The sequence below is a fragment of the Microcebus murinus genome, chromosome 5, assembly GCF_040939455.1.
Source record: "Microcebus murinus isolate Inina chromosome 5, M.murinus_Inina_mat1.0, whole genome shotgun sequence".
Lineage (NCBI taxonomy): Eukaryota > Metazoa > Chordata > Mammalia > Primates > Cheirogaleidae > Microcebus > Microcebus murinus.
The window spans coordinates 107,180,001-107,198,630 of NC_134108.1; the positions used below are offsets into that span (position 1 = coordinate 107,180,001).

An 18,630-nucleotide genomic window follows, 5' to 3' on the forward strand; every position below is an offset into this window, starting at 1 on the left:
CCCGCCTTGCTGGGACTGTGAGGGGCGCTGTGTCCAGGCATGCCCCTTGAGGTTCCCCCAGAGATGCCATGCTCCCGTCCCCAAATAACTGACAGCATGTGTGGAGCCCTGACCGGCCCTTGTTCCAGTCGCCCACCCCATCCTCTTCCAAACCACTCATTGGTCAGTCGCTTCATGCAGGGTGACCTCGTTGCCCCCCAGCCCTGCATCACAGAGTTGGGGCATTGGGGTAGAGAGGCTGGGCAGGGGCGTGCAAGAGAGAGGGGTTCAGGGGCACTTTCTCTGGAAGACTCGTGGGTGAGTGGGAGTAGGTCTGGTGTGTGGAGCGGAGCTGCCCCCAGCCAGGCCCTGCCGGGGCTCCTGCGATAGTTCCCCAGCCCCGTGTGCCGTCAGAACCATCTCCAAGCGCCATTTGCATCTTGTGTTGCCCTGCTGGGGGCTCCTGATGGCTCATTAGCTCCAGCCTCACCTCAGCCATCAGCAGCTGACACAGCCCGCCCTCCCTCCTCACAGCCTGCTCCCGGAGCTCCTCCCAGCCTTCCATCACACCTGTCCGCTTCAGAATCGCGCATCCTCCCCACCCCCACGCCTCCGAACAGCCCGTCCCCGTCCACGTTTCCCTCCTCTTTCAGCGTCAGTTCCTGTCCCCCTATCCTGAAAGGCCTGGCCGCATGCTCCCCACTTCCAGGCATCCTCTCATGAGACGCCCAGTTCAATTTACTGTCTTCTCTGTCCCCTGGGCCCTTCCAGGGGTACTCAGCCTGGGCCATGGGTTACTCCTATACTGAGGACTAAACCTCTTAGGCCATCTCAGGTGTGTAGACTCCATCCCTCCTCCCTCAGAGCATTCCAGGGCAGGGCCTCCCACCCGGAATCAGACCCACAGACCCTCTACTCCAGGGGAGAGACAAGGAGCCAGGGCAGGTGACACTGGTTTTGGAGTCAGGCTTCTTGAAAAGGAGCCTCTGCTTCAGCACTTGGAGCACACTGGAAGCCTCAGTTTTCCCCTTTTGTCAAGCACAAGCAATAAGCAACATGTACTCACGGAGAAACCTGTTAGCCCAGGTAGCCCACGTGCCTAGAACAGTGCCTGGCAGCGGTGAGGATCGTGAAGCCCTAGCATACTACTTCGCACTTGCCTGGCACACAGTAGGTGCTCACTAAGTAACTACCCTACGGCAGTAGCACTTGGTCCCTCTCACTTGCTCTCTGGAAGTAGGTGTGTCCAAAGGACTCAAACCTCTTGAAGTAGCTTGGGATGCATCTGAGCGCCTGGGAGATGTGGCTCTGGGCCCACCCTGGCATCCCTTCCCTTGCGGGGGACGTGACCCATCAGCCTGAGCAGGGTCTGACCTGGGCCCTGCTCCTCCTGCTCTCCAGAAACCCAGAGGGTGCAGAAGTGGGTTTTCATGGGGAGGGATGAGGAGGGAGGAGTCACTTGGAAGAGGGTGGAGGAGAGGAAACAATCTGGGTGGCTGGAAATTGTAGATCAAGGTCTTAGCTGCAACCAGGTGCAACTACCCTCTTTCCCCGAAAATAAGGCAGGGTCTTATATTTATTTTTCCTCAAGAAGACACCCTAGGGTTTATTTTCAGGGGATGCGTTATTTTCTTTAAGTACGGTACAACAGTCTACATTTATTCAAATAGAGTTAAGTTGTCTTCTTCTGGATCATCATCATAACTCTCCAAACCCTGAATTCCATCCTGAATTTCTTGCGACTCTATTTCCTTTAGAACCATTGGCTCCAGTCTCTGATGTCGAGCCATAGAGCTCTCATGGGGCAGATGAGAGGGGCTGCTCGTCTTCTTTACTGCGCTCCGTGATGGCGAAATGCAGGGGTTGTGCAGATGCGCTGCGTAGCCACGCCCACCACTAGGTCTTACTTTCAGGGGCGGGCTTCTATTGCGCAAAGCTTAGAAATCCTGCTAGGGCTTATTTTATGGGTAGGTCTTATTTCCAGGGAAACACGGTATTCAGGTTCTAGAACAGAGAGAGAAGAACAGGAGGAGAATGGGGAGGAGAGAGAGGTACACAGAGTGGCTTTCTCTGGCATATTCTTCACTGCATGGTCCCCAGTTAAAAGGAGTCAAGTCCCTCTCTCCTACACCCTGTGGTCAGAGCTGACCGAGCCCCAGGAGAGGAGGCCATGGGCTGCCCCTGCCCTGAGCATCCAGGTGTCCCTGCTGGTGGGCAGGGAACAGTAGGGCAGGCAGAGGGGGTCGGGGTGAGAAGTCTAGGGCGTTTCAGGATGAACAGCTGGAGTGCGGGCCGTTGCTTCAGGGAAGATTAAGTTGCCACCTCTGGCTCCCAGGAATACCAGTTTCCCTTCCCCGTCTGCTCCCTTCTGCCTCTGCTTCCTTCTCCCTCTGCTCCTACCACCCCCTGCTCCTGCGGCCGGGAGGCCCCTCCCATGCCTGCCCTAGGCGCTCCTCACCGAGCAAAGCTGCCTGATGCAGGGGCATGTCTGAGCCAGAGCACAGGGCCACCCTGGGGACCCGCCAGGTCTGCTGAAGGCAGACAACGCTGTGGACAGACGGGCTCAGGCCCCTGCTCCAGGTGGGGTGTATCTGAGGCTAGTCTGTAGTCCGCTCCCAGACAATTATTTTGACCAATTTTGGTAAACTAAGGGCTGAAGTTTAGAAAGCCTTGGGTTGTCTGGCACAACGGGTAGGACTGTGACCTCTGGCACCTGTCTCCTTGGGTTCAAATCCCAGCTCTGTTCCTGTGACCACAGGTAAACTACTGAAGCTGTCTGTGCTTCCGTTTCCTCATCTGTAAAGCAAGCGTAATCCTTCCCAGGTGTGCGGATTAAATGGATTAATTCTTGAACAGTGATTGATGTCGATTATTTGACACATGGAAGTAAATAAAGATCTGTGTTTATACCTGGGTCCCAGGGTTTGTGTGGATCCTGGAGATCTGATCTAGTTAGAGATTCTTAGAGGTTGTTTTGGGAGTGGGTAAGGCAGGTGGTTTGTGGAAGTCGATGCCAGCAGACATTGTAGAAAATAGGACTTTCAGCCAGGCAGAGTATCACACCGGTAATCCCAGCACTTTGGGAGGCTGAGTTGGGAGGATCACTTGAGGCCAGGAGTTCGAGACCAGCCTGGGCAAAATAGTAATACTCCATCTCTATGAAAAATTTAAAAAATTAGATGTGCATAGTGGCTCATCCCTGTAGTCCTAGCAACTGGGGAGGCTGAGGCAAGAGGATCACTTGAGCCCACGAGTCTGAGGCTGTAGTGAGCTGTGATTGTGTCATTGCACTCTAGCCTGGGCAACAGAGCAAGACCCTGTGGCAAAAAAAAAGGAAAAGAAAATGTGACTTTAAAGATCCTATACTGGCCGGGCCGGGTGGCCCATGCCTATAATCCTAACTCTCTGGGAGGCCGAGGCGGGCGGATTGCTCAAGGTCAGGAGTTTGAAACCAGCCTGAGCAAGAGCAAGACCCCATCTCTACTATAAATAGAAAGAAATTAATTGGCCAACTAATATATATAGAAAAAAAAATTAGCTGGGCACCGTGGCGCATGCCTGTAGTCCCAGCTCGGGAGGCTGAGGCAGGAGGATTGCTTGAGCCCAGGAGTTGGAGGTTGCTGTGAGCTAGGCTGACACCATGGCACTCTAGCGTGGGCAACAGAGTGAATGATTTGCATCTTTACATAACAGGAAACCTTTGCAGGGGCCAGGGTCCTGCTGGAGAAGCCATGCACAGTCCCACAGTGTGGCCTGCTGAGACCCAGGGACCCAGGGAAGATGGGGAGGGGATAGTCCGGAGGCAGCCTGATCTCTTAGCCCTGTTGGAATGTCGCAAACAGCTGCTCTCTCCTGCTAGCTGGTATGGGGCCCTTGGGCAGCTGTCGCCTCTGCCTCGGAGATACTGTTCTCTGCTGTCTGTTCAGATTGCAGATTGGCATTTCGCTGCCCTGGGGCCTGAGAGGCGGCCCAGCTCAGGAGCAGTGTGCCTGGGCCTCTCAGAGGGGGTGTGAACCTGCTCTGGGCCTTGCCTCCTGACAGGCAGGGGGAGGGTAGCTCTGGGGAAGGGGGGCCTGGGGACATGTCAAATCTAGTGCTAGAAAAGAGGTCCATTTAACCATTCAATGTGCCAAGGTACTCAGTGTGGTGGAGCCAGGGGAACACTAACAGTGGCATTTATTGAGTGCTTACTACATGCCAGGGCATGCAATAAGTATTTACATCTGTATTAGGCTGAACCGTGTGCAATTGCCTGTACTCAATTGTTTTTAACCTATTCAAATAGCACTTTCGTATGGTTCAAACTAGGATCATTATGTTAGTTTTGGGTTGCTCTGCAACAAATTACCACAGACCTATAGCTTAGAACAACAGCCATTTATTATTTCCCAGTCTGTATAGGTCAGAAGTCCAGGAACAGCATGGACTGGCTCCTCTGCTCAGGGTCTCCCTAGGCTGGAATCAAGGTGTCAGCCGCGCTGTGATCTCATCCCCGGCTCGGGGTCCTCTTCCAAGATCACTGGGTTTTGGCAGAGAAATTCCTGTTTTCTTGCTGGCTGTTAGCCCAGGGTGACTCTCACCTCCTGTAGGCCGCCCCTAGGCGCTCGCCGTGTGGCCCCTGCACAGCACGGCGGCGTGCTTCTTCAGAGCCCTGGGACAATCTTTCCCCAGGCTGCCACGGCAGAGTCTTAGGTAAAGCAACTGTGAGCACAGCAGCGAGCATCTGATCCTTGTGCCATGTATCATGACCTAATCACACGAGTGGCGGTCCCACCCTATCCAGGTCCCACCCACGCTCAGGGGGAGGGGATTATACAGGCGTGCACACCAGGGCCGGGAGTCTTGAAGGCCATCTTATGTGTCTGCCTGCCACAACTACCGTATCTTTTAACCTCACAACAGTCCTGTGAGAAGGATAGAATTGGCCCTTTTTGCTAATTAGGAAGTTGGGGCTCACAGAGGTTAAGGGACCTGCCCAAGCTTACACAGCTAGTACATTTGTAGACGAGAGTCCAAATCCAGTTCCGCCAGACTTCAAGGCCTCGAGGGCTTCTTGAGGTTGGGGGTTGAGGGGTTCATGGTGGAGGCCTGGGTACTAACTATGGTAGGTGTGACCCAGAGGGAGGCGTCTCTCCCCGGCGATGGGAGAGGCCTTCCGTGCTGAGGGACGCCTATGATCCTGAGAGGCAGACCCAGGTCTGGGGAAATCCCCAGGGAGCAGGAGCCAGAGGGCGTCACAGGATGGAAGCCAGCATTCCATGGCATCCAGACCACGTGTGGTAGCTTACTAACCCCCTTCTCCTACGTCACGGGCCTCCCTGCTCAGACTCAAGGCCACCACTAGAGGTGACCTTCTGTTGGGAAGAAAGGGTAGACAGGAGACAGAGGAATGAGGCTGGAAAGCTCTGGGACACAGAGGAGTCGGGTTCGGTTAGGAATGTTTGGCTGTGACTGATAGTGGCTTTAAACGTGAAATACATTTATTTTCTCAGGTCACAATGAATCTGGAGGTAGATTAGCTCATTTTGCCATCAAGGATCCAGCTCTCTTTCTACTTTGCTGTCATCTAAATGGTAGGCCTCATTGGCACAAAATAGCTGCCTGTGCTTCAGATATCACAGCCACATCCAATGACAGGAAGCTAGGCGTAGTGCCAAAGTCTTCTCGTTGAAATGTTCTATTTGAAGAACACACATTCCCTCCCAAAATCTTGCAGCAAACTTCCATGTGTATTTCAGTGGCCAAAGCTGGGTCCCATGCCCAGCCCTAGACTAGGGCCAACGGCCCACCTTCCCTGACTTCAGGGGGTCTTCATCAGCTCTGAACTAGTGTGGATTCTGTTAGCAGGAAGAGCATGGGGAATGCTTGCTGTGGATGGGCAGCCTGGCATTGCCACAGGAGGCTTTGCAAGGAGGCCGCCTGAGCTCCCTGGGGCTGGAGAGGGGTGGCACCTCTGAAGACTGGCTCCTCAGACTGTCCTGTAGTCGGTGGACAGGTGACTGGGGACTGATCTCCAAGTGCAGCCTGGCTGGACCCCTGATTGCTTCTCTTTCTGCCAGTTTGCCAGCCAAGAAAAGAAAAAGCCTAGTGTGATTTCACATCGCTGCAAGTTGCTTCCATCCCGTGACATCTGTTCTGCTGGCCTGGGACAGCACCTGAAGGCGCCGCTAGGACAGCTTTAGGCCTTTGGGTATGGCAGACACCTAGGCGCGACACTGAACCTCACTGCAGTTTCTGGCTTGCTTCTCCGAGGTCTGGGCCAGGTCATCGAAGGTGTCCAACTTGAGTCTCTCCACCTGTAAGGGGGTGGAAAATACTGGTCCTGTCCACACCCTCCAGGATAGTTAGGAGGACACAAGAGACCGAATCTGTGAAGTTGCATATAAACTGCAGTGCGCTAAGCAAGCTTGATCATGATAATAGCTTCCAATAACTGAACACTAGCGACACACTCATTCATCCGATAATTGACATTGACCTTCATTTGCCATCGAGAGCCTTGTCTTTGCCAGGCTCAGTTCTAAGTGCTGGGGACATACGGGTGAAACAGACAGGCAAACCCTCTCCCCCCATAGAACTCACGTGCGGTGTGGGTGGGGATGGAATATAAACAAATGTGCACAGTTTTTGATTAAGCAAATAATGTCTGATCGGGATCAGTGCTCCGTGAATAAGTCTGTGGCTATTGGGTATGTTTTAGACAGGGCAGGCAGGCTGAGCTGAGCTGAGGGAAGATCTGGAGGAAGGGTGATTGAGGTAGGGAGAACAGCAAGTGCAAAGGCCCTGTGGTAGAAAAGACCTTGGTATGCTTGAGAAACTGCAGGGAGACCAGTGTGGCTGGGACAGGGTGAGAAAAGGGGGAGCAGGGGAGGATGAGGTCAGAGAGAAAATGTGGGGTGCAGATCACGGCCTGCGGGCTGTGCAGAGGCATTTGATTTATTATTTTAACATCTGTTGGGTGGCAGGTGTTACATAGGACTTCTGATTGACCTTTTAAAGAAAATTCTCTGGTTGTGGTGAAGAGAATGGACTGGTGAGCGGTGGGGACATGAGGCACTGAGGCACGTTGCTGGGCAGGAGGCCACCGCAGCCTGCAGGTGTCAGGTGACGGTGTGGTGGCGGCTGGGGAGGAGTGGACGGTTTGGGAGGAGATTTTGAAGTAGAAACCTTTAAGGCGTGATGGATGGGACCGGAGGGACATAGGGAAGGAGAAGCACCGAGCACACTTTCTGCATGTCTGTTTAAGCTGTTGGCGTCACAACTCCCCAAGGCAGGTGTGCGACCCGTGCAGAGGTGAGGGGCTGAAGTGGAGTAGCTTGTCCCGGGTCCCAGAGTTTACCGTGTGGCCGTGTGGCTGCTTCCAGCTTGGACGCTTTCTCATCCGAGCTCCTGCTCCCACCCCTTGGCCACTCAGCGTGGGAGACGATTACTGCAGTGACTGGTGACACCAGTGCAAGTGGCCCCAGGAAGGAGTGCTCCTTAAGCCATGCGGAAATCGCTTCTTAGACCCGGGTGAGGTGGCTCGCAGGGGACAGTGCACAGGGATCTGACGGGCGGTGGGTGGGCACCAGGGCTGGGCGCCAGGGCCCTCCTCCCCAGCTCCCTCCCTGCCCTCCTGGGTGACTCCTGCCTGTCAGCGGAGCTGGGCAGGGAGCTGGGAACCCCTCCAGTTCCCTCTCCAGTCCCGCTGGGAGCAGCAAGGGTCGAGCACTGCTGCCCGGGGGGCCGTGGGAGCCCCCCACTTTTGGCAACGCAGGCGCCCCCGGGGCACCTCCGGATGAGCTCGAGCTCCAGGGATCGGGTCTTAGCACACTCCCTGACCAGCCGGGGCACCCCATCTCCCAGCTGTGGCCCAGGAGCCGCACCAACTGTGTCCCCGACCTGTGCCATCCCTCGCCCACCCCACTTCCCAGAGGTGTGGTGTTGGGTCCCCCCATGGAGCAGGGGGGGGTGCTGGCGGCCCCGAAGGTCCAGGGCTGTCTGCGGCCGTCAGGACTCCCGTTTCCACCTGACCTTGGCTCGCCGGCCTCAGTCTCCCCTTGAGGAGGCGGCACAGCCAGACTGGGGGGGTGGTGGCAGGCCAGGGCACATCCTCTGGTCCTGCCACCGCCAGCCTGCACAGCGAGGGGCAGGGAGAGGGTGGGGCGCTCCTCGGAGCCATCTTCATTCTCCACAGGCCTTATTGAGCGCTTACTGTGTGCCAGGCACAGATGAACTGCAGCTTACTATGTGCCAGATGCTTTCTCACTGCTCTGCATGTATGAACTCTGTTAATCTCAAAAAACCCCTGGGGGGGGACGATTATTGCCCCCTTCTTTACAGATGGGGGTACTGAAGCACAGAGAAGTTAAGTCACTTGCCTGAGGCCACACAGCCGGTAAGGGGCAGAACTGAAACTCCAAGTTGTGCTCTCAGCACCCCCCCTTTCGCCCCAGGTTGGAGGGATGATTAGGGCAGGTTGTTGGGAAGAAGATAAACCACCTTTTCGCCTCATGAATTTCCTTGGGAATCTGATGAAAGCTCTGCAAAAGAGCGCCTCCATGTATGTGTGCCCCCACGCTATATGCTGCTTGCCGTTCCAGAGTCCCTGACCCTCATTAAGGACCCTGGTCCAGGGACATGTGGCTCTTTCTGTGCTGCGGCCACAGTCTCTGCCAAGGTCGAAGCGCTTATGGGCTTTGTCTAGAGACAAGGAATGTGTGACAGTCAGTGCACCTGGCGCCTCAGCGCAGCCTGGGGACAGGGCCGTGTCTCCCCTCAGCCTGGGGCTCCCCCAGGTCGGGGCTGTCGCCCCTTTCTTAAGCATGTCAGATGGGAGGTGGCACCCGAAGGCCCTCCCTTAGCACCCGCCGGGGCCCTCACCCCTCCTCTCCAGCGCTTTCTCCCCTTGCTGGCCCTTGGAGACTTGTGACCGCAGAGCCCAGGGGTGAGGGGTTGTTTTCTCGCTGCCACCCTGTCGGAAATGCTTCCTTGAGGACGAGCAGGGGGAGAAGGGCACTGGGCTCTGTTTCCCTGGCCTTGATTTAAGGAACAAAAGAAGCCAAGCTCCAGGCTGCTGTGCAGACGGCGGAAGGGTTGTGTGTTCTTTTGGGGAAAAAATACATTTTGTCTATTGGAAAAAATTTCCCTTTGAGCTCTGCAAAGACAGAAGGTGGAGGAAAAGCACTTGTGGTCAGGGCTCATCTGCACTGTCACGGCTCCGCCCTTCTTTGGGCGGAAGACACGGCTTCCTCGCCCAGGCTTCTGCTGGGTGTGTGCCCGTGGGCAGGTCACTCCTGTGCCTGAGCCTGGGAGTCCCCGGGTTCAGGGGGAGGATCGCTGGGAAGGTGCTTTAGCTTGAGAGCCTGCAGGTGCCGCACCTGTGTCTATTGTTGTCTTTGATTTGCAGTGGCAGAAGCCGAGGCCCTAAGGTGTCTAACATGTGCTTTGGGACAGCTGCCATCAGAGACACATGCAGGGACAGGTGGGCGCCTGTTTACACAGGGCTTCTGGGGCCCTGCTTCAGACCTACAAAACCAGACTCCGGGACGGGGCCCACGAACCTGCCTTTTTACACCAGGGCTGGGGCGAGCCCCAGGAAGTGTGAGGCCCTTGGTTCCTGGGCTGACGCCCCATTTCAAGGCCGCGGGAGAAGGCCCAGTCTGTCGGGACAGGCATCTGGGGTGGGGGATGGTTGGGGCAAGTGTGGACAAGGGGAGGGACGTGGGTGAGGGGCAGAGGGTCCTCCAGGCTGAGATGGGGGAAGGGAGGGAGGCTGAGGAGGAGCTGGGGAGTGAACAGCACTGCAGAAGGGCGCGCTGGGAGTGTGCCTTGGGGTGGGCTTACCTGGACCAGCAGGGGCGGAGGTGGCTTGTGCTGCCCTCATCACAAGAAGCATCTACGAGGAGAGTGACCACTCTGCTAACACCAGGCCGACAATGACGGACTCACCGCCGAGCTGGACTAGGTTCCACGTGCTCCACATGTCTAATCCCCACAGCAGCCCTGAACCATTTTTAGCCCCACTTTACAGATGAGGAAACTGAGGCACGAGGAAGGCAAGTCACCTGCCCCGAGCTGAGAGGTGAACACAGCTTGTCTGACTGCAGAGTCCATGCCCTTAACCATCCCACGCCACCGCTAAGAGGAAATGGGCCCTCCCCGAGAGTGACCACGCAGCATCCAGGCGGGGAGACGAGAGCTCTGCTCACCCGTCTGGCCCTTCCTTTGAGCTTTCTTCCTCCACGGTGGCAGGCCACTGCTCTCGGTCAGGGGCTAGGCTGGCCTGCGGCAGAGGTGGCAGGAGCACACGGCCGGCGTGAGAGACAGACGCCCGTGCTGTTGCAGCCCGGGGCGTGCTGGGTGCTGTCCAGTGGGTCAACGGCTGCACGCTTCAGGCCAGAGGGAGCCCAGGAGAGAGGGGAGGAAATGGTTGTCAGTCAGCGTCCAGGAATGGCAAAATCGAGCAAGAAGCGTAGGAATGGTCTGGAAGGATGATAAGAATGATTTCAGCATACAGGAGGAGAAGGGTTTGCGTTTACCTTGGGTGCTGGTCGCCAGGGTGATGCCTATCCCCGGACTCAGTTTGGGTCCTGAGGTCCCTGGGCAGGGAGTCACAGAAACCAGGTGGCTGGATCCCGTTTTGTAGTCGAGCTGTGTGCCTGTGGCTGGGCTGGGAAGCGGGCAGTACCAGGAAGACAAGGCCCCTCTCTCGCGTGCACACACACACACACACACACACACACGCACACGCATGCCTAGGATGAAATCCAGGCTCTCTTTCTCACTGGCCGAGACATGACGGAACCAGAGTTCTAGACCCAAACTTGGAGGAGACCTGGACCCCCAGGTCTCAGAGTCTCTCTGAGTCTCACGTTCTGGATTTGCGAAGGAGTTGGGAAGTGGAGCGCTGAGGTCCTTTCCAGCTTGTCCGTTCTAGGAGTTTATGTAGTCACAGAATTTCGTTAGACTCGAGGACAGACCCCCCCCCGCCCCACCCCCACTTTGTCACTTGCCAACTTTGACGTTAAGGCATTGTGTCCTTTGTTTAAATCAAGACAGGTGTCCCTGACCCCAAACCCAGTGCACTCCAGGATGGGAGGCCAGGCGAGGTAGGAGTCAGCGGCCGCGGTGCGGTGGCTGTGTGTGCGAGTGCCATCTCACAGTGGCCCCTGCGGCCCCTGCTCAGAGCCGCCTGGGCACCGCTGCGTCCCACGCACTGCTGTGCGCTGCGCGACCGCTGTGCGCTGCGAGGTTATCAGATGGTTTCCAAAGTAACCGCTGGCTGGGCGCAGATCTGGTCCCGTGGAGGGGCCGCTGGGGCTGGCTGGGGGGTGAAGGCTAGCTGGGGTGGCTGCCTGTGGGGACAGGGCCCTGGATGTGCAGACTGTGGGGAAGGGCGGACGTTCCCCAGGAGCCGTCTGGGACTCCCCTCTGGGGCATTGCTGGGTATCTGCCAGCAACTGGAGCGGGGTGACCTGTGAACATGACCTGGGGCCTCCCCAGGCATCAGGGGACACTGCGTGTTGGCCCCAGGCTGCTGCTGCGGCCTCTGTCTGTTGGTCTTTGGCTCCCACCTCACGGTGGGGGCATGGCAGTGGGGTTCGCTCACTGTGGGGCCAAGTTGCCCGACAGGCTGTCCCTGCTGAGGGCTGTGGTGACAGGACTCAGGCTAAGGCCTCCTTCTAGACCTTGCTGGCCCCACTCTGCTTGCTGCAAGGCAGGCTGCTCCCTGCCCCTCCCGGACCTCTGTTTCCCCGTCACCCAGGAGAAGGGGAACATGATCCCGAGGGCCCTGTCCGGCTCTGAGCGTTGGAGCTGGCTGTCAGGTGTTGGTTGCTTCTCTTCTCTGGGAAAAGTGGTTCAGGGGGCACGGGACCTGAGTGGGACGGGGGGGGGGGGGAGGCAAAAGACCCCTTGGGACATCTGGGAGGGAGGGGGACAAGGCTGAGCGGGCTGGGAAGAGAGCGGAGACCTTAGGGCAGTAAAGGTGGGAGTCGGGAGCTGCCACACGGCAGGAGGGCTCCGGCAGCTGCTCCGGCGGCAGGGAAGGGGAGACTGAGCCAGCACAGGTGCCTTAATGAGCAGGTTTCCGGGTAGGCCCTGGGCGCGGTCCCTCGGGGACCTCTGGGAGGCTTTGTAGGGCACAGCTGTGCCCTGGGGGAGCGAGGCAGCCAGTAGTTATCGCCCAGCCCCTCCCCGTCTTTGGTTCAGTGCGGCCCCTGGGAGCAGGGACGCTGGCACTTGCAGTCAGCCTGCCAGAGAAAGCCCCGGGGGGAGAAGCGCCTGCAGGAGAAGCCGTGGTGTGTGCGGGAACTGGGGGGCTGGGAGATGGGGCGGGCAGCAGCCTTCAGCGCTGCTACGACTGCTCCATGTACAGTTGGAGGCTCAGAGAGGTTGAATCACTTCCCAGTCTGAAACCGAGTTTCCGCCAGGCTCAGTTGCTTCCTGATGGCATCAGAGCACTGTGGAATGAGGGATCCCAGATGCATAGGATGCAGCCTGCCTGCTCGCCCCACGCCTCCACTTCCACATCTGTAAGATGGGACAATACCTGCCCAATACCCACCTCGCAGGGCAGCCTGAGGATTGGGAGCTAAGAATCGCACAACATTTAGCGCTGCCCGACCCGCCACTGGGGTTCAGTGAGTGAAGCTTTACTGCACGGAGGCCGGGCCGGAGCGCCTAGCACCTGTTCCGAGACCTTTCTGTCCTCAAGTGTTGTGCCCGTCCTCTTGCTGCAGCGTCTCCAGTCAGAGCGTCAGGGCCGTGTGTCAGGTCTGGCCTTGGCCACGGAAGGACCCTGTTCAAACGGGTCTGCTTATGCCTAGGATGTATGATTCATTAATCCGCCAGCACAGATGAGACCATCGAATAAACTGGCTGTGAGTAGAGTCTTGAGAGAATGGGAGACTGGATGGATGAGTTTTGATTGCCTGCTTTTATTTTATTATTATTATTATTGAGAGACAGAGAAGTGATCAAAGGAGAGTTTCTAGAAAGGGCTAAGACATTAAGCAGTTTAGGATTTGGCACGAGAGTGAGCAGCTGTGGGATCCAGGGTGGCAGGGCACCCACCCGGGGTGTGGCGATGGTGTGGGTGGGCCGTGGGGAGCCCGCACACCTTAGGGAGGGGGCTCGCCCAGTGCCAGGCTATTAATGGGGTTTAATGGAAGCTTGGGGAAGGAGCCGCCTTCTCTTCCTGTTTCGCCTGAGGCCGGGCCAGATGCAGCCCCAGATCCAATACCGCCCAGACCCCCAGGTCACCTCTTGCTAACCCTCCTCTCTCCCCTTTCAGGAACCTCCTGGACAAAGACATGTTTTCCAAGTCTGACCCACGTAAGTCCTGCTCTGAGAATAAACACAGTGATGACGACAGCAACAACGTCATGACTAATCATAGCAGCGAACCCTTGCTGAGCACTAACTAGACGCAGGCTCTCTGTTCCAAGAGCGTCGAGCCTGCTTCATGCTCACCAGTAGTGTCTGGACAGAGAGAACTGGGGGGTGACCCTTCCCAGCTCCCACACTTGGGAAGCCTCAACACGACGGAGCAGGTTGGGGTGTCTGGGGCCAGACGGTCTCAGTCCCAGGGAAACCCCTACATTTAAGAGCTGTGATTGGCTGTGGTCTGGGGAGGACGAGCACTGATTTTGGAGTCCAGGGTTTTAGCCTGGAGCAGTGCCACCCAAGTGTGTGACCTTGGACAGGTCTTTGGCTTCCTCTAAGCCTCAGTTTCCCCATCAGTAAAGTGGGGCTGATGATAATAATAGGCCTCATGAGACTGCTTTTGGCTATATAGGAACAGTGGGGGTTTCCCAGGCTGTCCCTGTCACATCTCTGCCACCCTGTCCTCCATCCTACTTCACACTTGAGACCCTTGCTCTGGCCTAGAAGTGAATGGCCCCGACCCTCCTCCCAGAGGGTGCCCCTTCTGGACACACCTGTGCTCTGGGCCCCCTTCTCCAAGCCCACTACTGGGAATTGATGCATCTAGAACCCTTGGGGGCCAGACCCGTAGACCCACTCACCACGACCCCGGCCACCTTGGGAGACACCCTATCATCCACCCCACCCAGGCCCAGCAGTGCCACCCAGGCTGGAGTCTCTGAGGCACCTGCCTACCCAGGACCCTCTCACCTGGGGCCTCCACCTTCCTCTTGGCCTGGGTGTTAACCCACTTTTCTCCTCTCCCCGCAGTGTGCGTCATGTACACCCAAGGCATGGAGAACAAGCAGTGGCGGGAGGTAGGTACAGCCCCTCCCCATGCCAGAAACTCCAGCCTGTCCCTGACTATCTGTCTGCCTGTCTGTCTGTCTGTCCACCTCTAACTCTGGAGTGAGCTCCCTGTCGTGTGTCTTACTGCAGCACTTAGCTCCGCTTAAGGCTACCAAGGTGTGCAAAGGTGGATATTGTCTCTGCTGTTATAGGGACGGACTGAAGGGGGAAGAGATGGCTCCTGCCCTCAGGGAGCCCCAGTCTGAGGGGAGACACAGCCCTGCCCTTGGGGAGCCCAGTCTCAGGTGGAGACAGAGGAACCCCAGGCCTGTTAAGACCTCCTTGTCTGGTGGCCATGGGCACACGTATAGCTTCTAGCACCATGTCTTGTCCACCGCAGCCTTCCTTCCCGTGATTTCTGACTGAGGCGAGCAGGGCTTCAGTTAGGTGGTTTCCTGTGCAGAAACCTGCGACGGCTCCCTCTGCTTTGAACTGAGTTCCAACGCCTTAGCCTGGCTTCCAAACCCACCTCATCCCAGCATGGCCACTTTCCAGCCTTCTCTCATTCCCCTTGCCCACACTCCCACTCCCACTCCCTGTGCCCTTTGTCCCTGTAGGAGGAAGGGCAGACTTGAAAGGCCCACTCCCAAGAAGCCATTTGCAGGTGAATGGGGCCTCCTGGAGCCCCTCAGTCTGTTCCCCACCCTGCAGCCAGGGGCTTCCTGTTAAAACCCAAGTCAAGTTCTGTCCCTCCTCTGCTCAGAGCCCTCCAGTAGCTCTACAAAACCACGGTCCCTGGGATGACCCCCCAGGCCCCACATACTGTGACCTCCCACTGCTCGGCCCACCCAGCTCTCCATTCTAGCCTCAGGGCTTTTGCACTGGCTGTTCCTTCTTCCAGGAATACTCTTTTCCCACATGCCCATGTGGCTCTTCCACCACTGCCGTCAGACCTTGACTCAGACATCAGCCTGGGGAGGCCTCCCCGCCACCCAATCTAACATTCCAACCTCTCCCAGCCCTCCAACTCCCCTTCCTGGCTTTTCATTTTCTCTGTGTCACTGTTCACCATCCACTGTGCTCTGGTTTATTTATTCATCTTGCTGTCACGTGTCACTCCCTGAGGGCCGGGATTTTCATCAGCTTTATTTACTGCTACATTCTGAGCACTGAGAATAGTGCCCAGCACACAGTAGGTGCTTAATAAATGGTTGTTAAGGAATGGTTAAGTAGGTTGTTAAGGAATAAAAGGATTAGGAGAGGGAGCTGGCCCTGCAGAGGCTGGCAAGGGCGTGCCGGCTGTTGCGTCCATCCGGACCTCTGCCCCGGCCTCCCTCGCTGAGCTCCTGAGCTCCCCGGGCAGGGTTTCCAGGTGCAGTCAGGAAAGCGGGGGTGGGGGGCAGGCTCAGGATGAGGGGTCCTGGTAGCCCTTGGCTCCTGTTTGAACAGCAAAGGCTGTATCTCCTTTCTCTTGGAGAAGAGAGTCTGGCTGAGCAAGGAGAAACTGAAGTCTGGGGGAAAGACTGTTGTCCCTTCCGTGGTGGGGAGTGGGGGGACCCCGCTGGGCCTCGGGGCTGAAGCTGCCGTCCGTGGCCTTCAGAGCGGCCCCAGCTGGCTGGAGATTGAGCCTGGGCCTGGCAATGAGAAGAGGTGCAACAATGGGACCAGGGGTTTGCGGGAGGCTGTGGCCCTGTTGGCCTTGGCAGCCTCACCCTGTGCCCATCTCCACCCACACTGGGAGGGAGGCTGTGGGCTGCAGGTGGCGACCTGTGTGGGGTCTCCCTCCACCAAGAGAGGGACGCCCCAGTGGCTAAGAGGACGCAGGCCTGTGCCCAGGGTTCAGGGGAAGGGGCAGGAAGGGAGACAGTGCACAAGATGACCAATGCTGGGAGCCGGCCTGGCGGAGAGGCCCTCCCAGGTGACTCAGACTTCATTTCACGAACCTGCCTGCCTGGTGGGTGGACTGGCTGGGACGCCCCGCCCGGCTCCACCCCCACCGAGAAGCTGAAGGGGGCGAATTTCATCCATCTAACACGTGAGACTATTTCCACAGGGGCTGGGCGAAAGTTTACTTCTTCACCCTCTCCAAGACTCTAAAACAATTAACGCGTAAAGCAGATTGCTAGGGGAACGTTTAGCCTACTTAAGCGAACTAATTACTTTTGAGGCCTTTTGGCTGCGCTTCATAGAAACCAGGAACGTGCTGATGTCTGGGTGATTCATTAAGGGAAGTCTGGGAGGGCCTCTTCAGAGGGGCGCCGCGCAAGCCGCTGACTGCGTGCTGTAATTGAGACTCGCCTCCATTTGGTTGGGGTCCCCGATTGGCCGAGCCGCTTCCTGGTGCGGAGCGTACCCACCGCGGGTGGGCGCAGGACGGCGGTGGACTTGGCCTGGGTGCACCTGTGTGGGCTCCAGGCTCCGGCCGTCTCTGGCGGTGGGGCCTGGAGCAAGTTCCGTGACCTGTCTGCACCTGTGTCCACACCTGTCGTCTGGGTCGCCCCTGCCTTGAGGCCTGTGGGTGAAGCACAATGGCGGAGCGGAAGTGCCGGGAGCACGGCGCTCGGCGATGGCACTCATTGTGAGGCGGCACGCGAGGGGTTTGGGTCTTAATGGTGGCTCCCCGCATCAGTGGGCATTTGCAGCGCGGAGCGGTATGAAGTGCGGGGCAGCGTGCCCGCCGCGGGGCGGGGAGCGGGGTCCGAGGAACGAGCTTCCCCACGGGTGCGAGTCAGAGAGAGGGGTTCGCGGCCCGGAAGGGGCGCCGCGTGAACAGTCCTCACCGGAAACGGCAAGAAGGGAAGTGAGGATGGAATAAAATGGGAGTTTACGAAAGGGAGAGTTACAGCCAGAAGGCCACGTTCAGCTAAAGCGTTTTGACGGGTCATTTGGATTTTTTTTAATGGAATTTGAATCTAAACACAAGCCATCTGCCTAACGGGTGCTCGGTGGGGCCGAGGGTCGGAAGGCACTTCAGGCGTCATCTGGCCCCGGCTCCCCGTTCCACAGAGAGGGGCAGGGCTGGCCTCAGGTTACGGAAAGAGGGTGCTGACCCCAGAGCAGTGGGGTGTCCGCGGGGCGCAGCCGAGTCACGCGGGGTTTCAGTGGAGCTTGCAGACACAGCACAAGGGCCCAGCGGCAAGATGGCGGCATGCGCGCAGGCGCAGAGGGAGGCTGGGGGACAGGGCAGCCTAGCTCCTGCGTTGTCGAGGGACGTAATGAGGCGTGAGTGGAGTTTCAGGAAACCAGTGAGGGATGTTGAATCATGGCGGGTAACAGCAGGAAGCCATCACTGCTCCAGGCCTGGGTAAGGGAGGAGGGGGTTTCTGGAGCCCCAAGGGGGCTTCCAGATAAAAGCAGGGGCCCCAGTGAAGGGACACAGCCAACCCAGCAACTTTACTCTCTTCCCACCCTCTCATCTCCTGCCGATGCCTCCTGTTGGTGGAATCTCACCAGGAGACCTGTGGCCAGGGACCATTGATATAATCCACTTGGGTCAGCCTCCCTGGGCACGGAGCAGTGTGGACAAGGCTGGGAGTGGAACCAGAGGGGCAAATGGAGACCGTCCAGCACAGACAGCGAGCAGATGAGCATGGCTGGCTTTTAGAGTGTGAGGCTGGCAAGAGACAGGAAGAGCCAGCAAAAGGGGGTTCGTGGTTGTCAGGCTGAGGACCACTGGAGTCATGGGGTCAGAATGTCAGAGCATGAGGGTTCCTAGAGATCAAGGGGGCTGACCCTGTTTACGAGAGCTGGTCAGGACCCATGCCTGGACTCAGGATGAAAGTGACCGAGCTCAGCCACATGGCTGCCCCTTGGGCATGGGCTTCAAGCTATTTCTAGAGAGGGGAAGGTGCACTTAAGTATACTGAGAATGGGAGGGGGCCCTATTTCCTTTCCTGGTTCGGTGTGACCCACAGAGGAAAACACCAGGAATGGAGAATTTAAAGAAAAATCCCAGCTACTCAGAAGGCAGAGGTAGGAGGATCTCTTGAGGCCCAGGAGTTCGAGACCAACCTGGGCAACATAGTGAGACCCTGTCTCTAAAAAAAGAAAGATAGATAGATCCAGATCAGTCTCTACGGAGCTACCCCGGGGAGGGAAGACTGCACTTGCGAATAAATAGGAGCTGGTTCCCTCCACTGCAGCTGCTAGTCCTTTGCCCTTCAGGAGCGGATGGCCCCTCCGTTACCAGCGTCTTGGCCGAGAGATAATGACGCTGTGATCGGGGTCAGGTGCAGGCACAGCAGTTTCTCCAGGCGCCGCCAGCCGTGGTTTCGCACAAGGCTGCAGACCAGCTTATCCGGGAAGGATGAAAGCTGCTCTCGTGGCCCCGGCCGCCTGGTTTCAGCTGGTTTTAACCGTTTAGGTCAATTTTATGCCTTCTGAAAAAGCTCCATCTTCCCAGCACCTAAATCTGTCACCACATTTTATGAGAATTGACTCAAAATGTAATTTTAG

General features: G+C 57.3%; 1 protein-coding gene across 3 annotated transcripts in view; it reads left to right on the forward strand.

Moving 5' to 3' along the window:
• CPNE5 (copine 5) overlaps window positions 1-18,630 on the forward strand; it is an 87,844-nt gene that overhangs the window by 1,181 nt on the left and 68,033 nt on the right. For all 3 annotated transcript variants that reach the window (XM_012746908.2, XM_012746909.2, XM_020286965.2), the window contains exons 2-3: window positions 13,256-13,296; window positions 14,158-14,204. In XM_012746908.2, coding sequence (XP_012602362.1) covers window positions 13,256-13,296; window positions 14,158-14,204 — 88 coding nt within the window. The remainder of the gene's footprint in view (window positions 1-13,255; window positions 13,297-14,157; window positions 14,205-18,630) is intronic.